We start from the raw sequence: 9,583 nt of genomic DNA, 5'->3' as shown, positions 1-9,583 counted from the left end.
AATAGTATAGATTCATGATATTACAATCCGAGGTCCGATTTTAACCTTTGGGGAATTGAGTCCTTTGCTATAAACATTTGATTATTTTGAAATGTGAATGACCTGAATATTTGTAATTTTTTGAATTGAGGACTGAGAGGTAGAATCTCCTCACAGTTTCCTGTTTTGTTCATGTAGACAAATTTTTATACTTGATTAAAAGAAATTTTAAATTTTGAGAGCAATTATCATTTGTATGCATTATTTTTGAAATCATAACTATTTATTTCTCAACGATTATGTAGTAAATAAACACAAATCTTTCTGGATTTTAAGTATAAATTAAGCCTGGCTTTGCAGTTTAAGAATAGATTCCACAGCCTGTGAAGTTAACGTGTCACAGATTATAGCATTCTGTCCGTCTATTTCAACCTGATAGATCACTTGGTTACCATCAACTGTAATCTCTTCCTGCGGCAAACTTATTTCATCATACATAATTTCAACTCCCTCTTCATTCAAAATTTGCACAGTCTGACCACCAGTTACGTCAAATTCATTTTGTTCAATGTGAATAACTTTAATTTCATCTGGCATTTCATGTATTTGAGCAGTAGTATTAGCTTCAATTTCCAACTGGAGGTCCTCTTCACTGTGGAAATTCAAGTCATAATCATATTCGATGATTTCTACGATTTCTGTGTTCGTTAAATCTGACACTTTATCGATGGTACGGTCCAAGCCTTTGGCAGCACAGTTTTTAAAATGGCTGTCTTTCTGAATATGAGCTCGCACTTTAGAAGCTTCTTTGAACGGAATATTACAAACTTTGCACCTATAACGGAAAGGGGTAACATTGTGTTTCTTCTTATGAGCTTTTAGTTGAGCAACTGTCTCCCATCGTGTCCCACAGATTGAGCAAACATGAGTTCTACTCTCATCATGATTTTTCAGATGCTCTTCATATTCGTTCTGACTTGAGGAGGGTTTTCCACAATGTTCACAAATATAAGATTTAAAACTGAATTCCCCAGCTTTGTCAATGTGGTCTTTAAGAATGTGATATTTTTTGCCTTTGTAGGTACGGAACTCCCTAGGACAATATTCACATTTAAGGAATGGTTGTTTGACATGCACCCTATGGTGCTGTAGTAAAGTCTGCCTCATTTTAAATGAGCGACCACATTGTTCACACACGTACATATTGTCAGACTTCTGTTGGTGAGACATCATGTGACGTTTCAATGAACTACTGTGACGGAATTTCATCTGGCATATGCTACAATCGAATTTCTTTTCTTCAAAATGTATTTCTCTGTGGCGTACTGCATTACATTTGAACCTGAACCATTTCCCACAGATGTCACATATACCTGGCTCTGTCTGGGCTGACAGGGCTTTACCATAGCGCTTCTTATGGGTGTTGTAAACATGCATTTTGACGTACCTCTCAGTTTTAAATTTTTTGTTGCACAAGGGACAAGGAACCTCTTTTTCAGTGAGGTGGACTTCTTCGTGTCTTGAAAGTTGTGCTTTTGTAGTAAATACACTTCCACATGTATCACACATGAAGTTTTTCTCCTCCTTCACGAGGCATCTGTTACATTCTTCATTAGCTAGAACTCTCCTACAATGGCGGCATGGCTTGAAGTCATCATTATCAAGATCATGCATTCTTCTCATGTGCCTACGAACCAACCAACATTTCTTGGCTTTAGCATTGCAAACTCCACAAGACCAGCGACCAGTAGATGGCTTTGTATTTTCACCTGTATCATTATCCTCTTTGGTGTCAGATTCATCAGCATCAACTTCTAAATCTTCTTCTTCGTCATCTTTTATTTCATTTTCTTCATTCTCACCATCTGAATGATTGCTCATAATAGCATCATATAAAATTGATTCATCATTTTCATTGTCTTCTCCAAGTTTTCCCCCTTTTTCAAATGTGACCCTTGACTTTTCTTTATCGATGCTATCTTCCTTCAGGACTTTTACATTTCCTGCTTTTTCTATTTCTTCTTCGTCATGCAATTCAAAATCTTTCTTCATAATTTTACTTTTATCTGGTTCAAGGGAATCAACAATTTGGTCTCCATTTATTTCATTTGAATCTTCTAATTTCCTTTTAGAACCTCTTCCTTGTTGAATCTGACCTGGTTCCTTTTGAGCAGGTTTTTTAACAGATCCAGTTTTAAACTGGTTCTTTGCAAATTTCTTATCTGGTTCTTTATCAATACCTTTTTTCTTACCAATTGTCTTTTCTCCAGCAGAGGAGAAATTATCTATCATTTCCTGTTTCAGTTTTTGCCTGGACGATCTGCTCCCTGCTTTAACCAAGGTATCCTTGTTTACATGTAAACCACCATATGAGTCATCAAGATCTTCTGGTTCTTTCTTAATTTCTTTAACTTCTTGAAAGTCTTCCTGCAACCATTTAGGCAGGACAACTTTTCTTCCACTACGTGATGTCAGAACTGCACTGGTTTTTGCTGATTTGGGTGTTTTATTTGTCAATTTCTTGTCTATTGTACTAATCTGTTCATCAAGGGTTTCTACTGATTTTTGTAACTCCCGTGTTTTTCTCAGTTCACCATCAGTAATTCTGGCTTTGTCCTGAAAGACAATGAAACAAGGTGAATCATCTCATTATGGCAATCTAAGTAAAACATATCTTTAATTCAATGACCTCATAAATTTACATGTTAATGTTGTAACATATATGTACCCTAAAGTAGAAATTTTTCACGAGAGGTTTATTTTTGCAAATTTCACAATTAATGAATTCACAGTAGTTGTTTTAAATGTAACAAGAATTCTGAGAGTATTGCATGACAATACACAGGTCCCTAATGATTAAAAACTCATTGTACTGGGAAAAATGCTTATTGATCTATAATATGCCATGATGTAAACTGTATAACAAATGTCAAGTCAATATCTTCAAGCATGATGAAAAAAAGTGAGGAAAACTTATTATCTAATTTTCAAGGACCATAACTCTGCACAAAATCATCGGATCAGAACAAAATTCAAACTTGATCTCTTACTTGTCAGATAAACTATATACCAATTATATAGTCAATATCTTTAAGTATAACAAAAGAAAGTTTCGAAAACTGATTATTTGAGTGAATTTTTGAAGTCAAATGACCATAACTGTGCACAAAATCATCAGACCAGAATTAAATATAGTATTGATCTGTGACTTGTCATCAAAATACTATATACCAATTATCATATCAATATCTTCAAGCATGACCAACAAAAAGTGCAGAAAACTATTATTTGAGCAATTTATTTAGTCAAAGGAACCTTACTCTGCACCAAATATCAAATCAATATCTTTAAACACAAAGAAAAAAATGTGAAAACCTGAAATGCTGGGCTGATGGTACATGACTAATAACATGAATAAGGTAAGTGGTTAACACAGAATGTTTTAAAATAAACATGGTCAGAGTTCAAATATGTATCATTTGATTGTTTTGCAGCAATATTGCTTATATAAATGATATAGAATGTATCAATATAGTATATACCCTTCACCATTTCCCTGAATAGGGTGTAGTGTATAAAAGTAGGAACAATTGTTGCACCAATTAAAGTTAAAGACATTTTCTGTCTACCTCTTTCTTTGGTCTTCCGATTCTCCTTACTGTCTTACACACTGTTTCTATCTTTCTATCAGTCATGTTACTGCATAACTCAGATTCATCATCAATCTGTTTAGGATTGTGTGTAAATAAAGAAGAAGTTTCTTGATTGGCTGAAAGACAGTTTTCTTTTTCTGACTGAGGCGCTTTCTCATTAGATTCTATGGCAGCCTCTTTCTGAGCAACAGTTTCTGTTTCTACTACAATGTTGTTGGAAAAAGACAATGTTTTATTTTCAGAACTGTCTTGTGCTATTTTGATCAAATCCGTGGGAGATACATCTAGTTTGTCATCTACAACATTTCTCATTTCAATAGAAGAGGTGTCCACATCCACATTCTCTGATAGTTTAGTAAAAATCTTCTGTTCAGTACTATATTCAATTTCTTGTCCACCATACTGATCTGTAAAAGGTTAAAGGTTATATAACTGAATATTATAATGTAATTGAGATGTAAAACTAGTTTTGATTGGGTGACTACTGCAATCAATTTTACTGTTAGCAGACAGCTAAAGTCATAAGCATTGGCATTGTGCAATTTCAGTTATGGGAAGTTCTGTTATATTAATATTGCATAATAATAGGAGTACACGTTTAACAGTGTCAGTTCTTACAGGAAGTATTTTCACTATTTGTGAGTCATAATTTCAAATAACTATTTAATCTGCAGCAAGTCACCAATATATGGTGGTAAGTCTTCAAATACATTACTTTTCCTGTTATTTCTATCTTTTAATGATTGATGGGTGCTTAACATACAGGACCAAATATAACAGATATTTTTTTTGAATTATAAGAAAAACAGTTTGAAGAAATGTTAAAATACTTTGCTTTGTACTAGACGACACATAAGGATATAAAAGAATGTTTCCATAGTACACGGATGCCCCACTCACACTATCATTTTTACATGTTCAGTGGACCAAGAAATTGGGGTCAAAACTTTAATTTGGAATTAAAATAAGAAAGATCATATCATAGGGAACATGTGTACTAAGTTTCAAGTTGATGTGACTTCAACTTCATCAAAAACTACCTTGACCAAAAACTTTAACCCCTGAACTTCGCACATTTTCTATGTTGTTGACCGTGAAATTGGGGTCAAAAATTAATTTGGCATTTAAATTAAAAATATCATATAATGGGGAACATATGTACTAAGTTTCAAGTTGATTGGAATTCAACTTCATCAAAAACGACCTTGACCAAAAACTTTAACCTGAAGCGGGACGAACGGACGGTGAACGAACGGACAGCGAATGAACGGACGGACGAACGGACCCACAGACCAGAAAACATAATGCCCCTCTACTATTGTAGGTGGGGCATAAAAATTACAGAAGTTATTTCCTTTCATAATGTAAATTTATAGAAGTTTCTCTCAAGTGTACTAGTTTTGCCAGATTTTTTAGCAATTCATATCAAAGGTTGACCGTTCATACCAGCAAAGTCTGGGAGGATCCAAAATCAACGCTATCATTTTTCTTCAGGAGTTATTTCCCTTGGAAATGTAAATTCTGCCATAAATTAAAAATTGCATTGTAAGTGTTCTGAAGTGTGTTCAATTTTAGCTAGAATCTTCAGAGATATATTTCAAATGTCTGAAATAAAGCTAAGATACACTATTTTATTTTTTGCATCAAGACAAAAAGACACACTAGTATATGGTTGGAAGGACAGAGGGATGAACAGACAATAAAGTATATTTCCCTTTATCCTGTTTATTATCAAACTAGTTTGTTCAAAAATATTTGAACATTTAAATTTAATCGCTAATTTTGTGAGGAATAATATGTTTTAGTGTATAACTCAATTCTATCATAAAACAAAGTGTTTTGTGTTGCTGTTAGTACTCTTTCAACCATTTGAAAGTGAATTTTATTTCGACTGATACATCATCCTTTTACCATAACAAAAAGTAGATCTGAGTTTTGTCAGAATATTTTTATCAGATTGGAAACCTAGGAGATTTACTTTAAAGTGAGATGATACACTGCTTAAAAAGAAACACAATGACATCCTTTTACCTTTAACAAATTTACTGAACATTTTCAGGATACTACTCTCTCCAGAATCCACCATTAACTGCTGGTTCAGGAAATCCATTCCAATTTGTGTTCCCACACAGTGTGATGTCTTACTGTCTGTGTTCATTGTCACAAACATAAAATCATCATTCTCACTCGTTAAGTTTTCACACTGAAAGTAAATATACATAAATATTACATAGGTCTATCTATTTATGGTTAAACAAAAATAATAAAATATCTCAATCTTTAATATTCAAAATAATTATTGGATGGATAAATTAATTTCTCAAACACACATATTGAAGTCTTGGGTTCTTACAGTGTGAATACATTGACATGTGACATGTAGTTGAGATCTAGGAAAAGATTTTGCTTTTTGCCATCCCAGTGAGAAAAAGATCAAAATGCTTGGGACATTATGCTGAACATGTTATACAGACAAAAGCACACTATCTCCTTAATTTCAAGCAAAAACTATATACTTTGGAATCATTGTAATGTATGTGTACATGCATGTAGATAAGGGAGGTAATTACATTTAGCTTCTATTATGTCTACAATGAAAGAAGCTAATTATCTCCCTTTTCTGAGTGAAAGTACAAATGTATATAGGAAACTTATATTTTCAAATCAGTGTAAAGTAAGCTGTTGGTTATACATGAACAAGCTGATTGACTACATTATCTGAAAAATCTATATGTTTGCTCTGATTTTTCTAGTGATTTGAAATCACCAATTTAATACTTTTGTAAAATCTTTAATATCATAATTCAATAGATATAATGACATGAATAAGAAGATGAGGCATGAATGCCAAGTTACAAGCTCTCCATCAAAGTCACAATTTATATGTAAAGTTTATTCAACTTTCATTTATATGCATGTCACATATATCATGTATATATATAAATATATTTTAATTCAAAGCAAAGAAGATTGAATCAGACAGCTGGTTATCTCCCTTATTTTAATAAGTTTCTACTCAACTCGACTTTTTAAACCACAAGTTATTTCAGGGGCCTTGATAGCCAAGTGGTTTTAGTTCTATATTACTAGTCTGTAAGGTTGTGAGTTAAAATTTATGTTTGCTTCAAAAATTCTATTAATAGGGAACGTATATATAATATTAATATTGTAGTAATTATTTTAGATGTTTTGGACGGTGGCCTTCTTAAGTTTCTTTGTTCAAATTTAAATCACACGAGGCAGGTACATTACACTTCAATCAAAGGTCAGTGGTTCTCTCCAGCTTCCTCCACCAATCAAATTTGACAGGCATAAAAAACACAATAGTGCTCAAAGTGTTGTTAAACACCAATCAATTAATAAATCTATTAATACAAAGTTTTACATTTGTTAGTCAGTAACAAAAAATTTTGTCAATAAGCCTGGGCTTTATAACAATAGAAAATATGTGTAGTACATACAGCATTTTCTATCTGCTTTAGGTAACAATTTCTATCTTTAGCTGTCTCCATGTTGACCTGCTGATGTAAGACTAACTGACTATTCAAGATCTTTCTAAGTTTGATTCTCCATGATCTGAAATAAAAAATTTAGGTATTGAATATTATCTATGTCATGAAAATATAGGTAGTTGAAAATTAAAAAACTATTTCAATAATCATGATAATGTGAAATCTAATACATGTAAATACCAAATTGCAAAGATATTAAGAAGGAAATTCAATACTGAAATTCTAAATGCAAGTTTTATTATTGCAAATTAGATGGATACAAAAGCTGAAAAACATCTACTTATGTTAGTAAATTTGTCAGATACAATGTATTAGATCTATATATTGTATCTAAAAGAGTTCTGTGGAAACCTTGGCTATTGTCTGGGATTTTACCCTCAAAAAGTGATTCCATTTATCAATTAATCCATTACAGGATTTTAAAATCAAACATTTTCTTTAGATATTTTTTCTTGATCTGGAATAATAGTTTTGGCTCAAGTTCATGACAATTAATCTATGGACAAAAATTGTAAAAATGCTTGGATTCTGTTGAAGTTTCATTTAATTCTATGCAATTTTGACAAAGAAATTGTTGTGTAAAAGATGTTTACCCCAGAATTTAACTTTTCAAATGCTTATAGTAACTGTTTATTTTATCTGTAAAACAAAGGAAAATTAATTAACTTCAAATCATGCTCAGTCAGTTTACTCTTATGACCAAAAACAGAGTAAAATTTCACAAAGGTTTGGCAAAGTTATTGTTATTTACAAAAAAAAGTTTATCATCATACTGAACCATGAATTGACGCTGCCAACAGAATTTAGGATCACTATGTCTCGTTAACGCTTTGGCGTCATAAATATGTCAAAGACTTGACAAAACTGTAAACCATAAAAGATAATGAATTGTTTGAAACATAAGCAAAGTGAGTATAAAACTCGCAGTAGATTCAGGTTTGAAAAACATTTAGCAAATTAACATGATACCATTTGACTGAAAAGTAAATTTTGTCAATTAGATCTGCAATTACAAGCCAATGGAGAAAGAATTATAAAGCTGATGTGTTTCTTACGTCAAGTTCTTTCAATTTTTTCTATAGACATGATAGATTAAAATTTAAGTGTACGCCCAGGCGTTTTGACATAAACATAGCTGACTTCTTTATTCTTTAAGTTAAGAATGTACTAGAAGTTTTTATACTTTTTATGGCTTTTTATCTATAAACATTTCTAGACAAATAAATTTAATATACATGTCTGGGGGTCTCATTTGGGGTTCTGATCCCGGATCCTCCTTACTGTTTTGTAAGATTCCTGTATTCTACTTACACTATGTATGTAAGTAATTCTCATTTTTTTTGTAATTTCAGTGTCCTGCTAGACTTCATTTCCTATTTTCACAGCACAATAATTTGACTTTCACGTGTAACACTTACAAAAAAAATTGTCATTAGACAAAAAATAAAAAATGAAAATATCAGCATGAAAACGTTAAATAGTGAATATATAATGCGAAGGCATATATTATAGGACTATTAAGACCCCAATGACACCCTCATGTCTCTAATTATCTACTTTACTGTAAACCAACTTATTTTCACGGTTTTCGTGTTAGAAAAATTACGCCAATTTTAATCGTCGCAAATATTTTTTTCTTGTATCTTTCCTTATCAAACTACAAATGTACATCCATGTCAATAAGAAATTCGCAAAAATAGATAGCCGCAAAGTGGACTGGAAGGGAAAAAACTTGAAATAAAGTATCGTCGAAAATAAGTTGGTTTACAGTTTTGACTATTTATTATACCAGCTGGCAATAGCTCTACTTCAGTCTACATACATTACATTAAGTTTTAGCAAGAATATTTCAGAATACACAATGTAATCATGGTAATGTGGGTAAATGTTGAAGTTTATTATCTTTTAAAATTTCAGTGTTTAGTTTTTAATATCCATGATATCTGACCTCAAATCATGTATGATATCTTTATTTGTGTCTACACCCTCACTTTATTCACAATATAGTGTTAATTCTCAGGTGGCATGGCGTCACCTTCATTCTTCATCAAATCGGGTTAAAGTGTCAAACTTAGGCATTAATGAATGTTGAAACCTCTTTCCTATTTTTCAAATTGAATTAATGTTTTCAGAAAACATTATATTGAGTGATTTCAGGTAAAGTTTAGAAAGATAATTGAGGCAAAAATACAAACCAAAATTCCAAAGTCACTTTAGTATCTAAATATCAAACAAGCCGAAATGGAAATGGTTATTTTCCGGAATTAATAGAAACTTTTCGTGCAGTTTTTGAACCTATTATCATAAAAAAATAAATACCATATCATCATGAAAGTATTGATTTAAATGCAATTTCTGAAGGGAAAAAATGGCATGCTTATTAAAATCAATTTTATGATTGTGAAGGGTAAACCGCAAATAATTCACCCTTTTCGTCCC

The 9,583-nt window shown here is 31.9% G+C and overlaps 1 protein-coding gene across 2 annotated transcripts; it reads right to left on the bottom strand.

Moving 5' to 3' along the window:
• Window positions 1-243: 243 nt before the first annotated feature.
• On the bottom strand, window positions 244-9,402 carry LOC139495151 (zinc finger and BTB domain-containing protein 17-like). 2 transcript variants are annotated; one of them, XM_071283331.1, is made up of 5 exons: window positions 9,340-9,402; window positions 7,094-7,208; window positions 5,664-5,835; window positions 3,609-4,039; window positions 244-2,595 (listed from the first exon to the last, which is right to left on the bottom strand). In XM_071283331.1, the coding sequence occupies exons 2-5, from the start codon at window positions 7,142-7,144 to the stop codon at window positions 322-324; spliced, it is 2,928 nt and encodes a 975-aa protein (XP_071139432.1). In that variant the 5' UTR covers window positions 7,145-7,208; window positions 9,340-9,402; the 3' UTR covers window positions 244-321. The 2 variants fall into 2 exon arrangements, with proteins under 2 accessions (XP_071139432.1, XP_071139433.1); XM_071283332.1 differs by having other exon boundaries at window positions 9,136-9,340.
• Window positions 9,403-9,583: the final 181 nt, after the last annotated feature.

The sequence above is a fragment of the Mytilus edulis genome, chromosome 11 (genome assembly GCF_963676685.1).
Source record: "Mytilus edulis chromosome 11, xbMytEdul2.2, whole genome shotgun sequence".
Lineage (NCBI taxonomy): Eukaryota > Metazoa > Mollusca > Bivalvia > Mytilida > Mytilidae > Mytilus > Mytilus edulis.
This window is presented reverse-complemented; position numbering and strand designations above follow the sequence as displayed.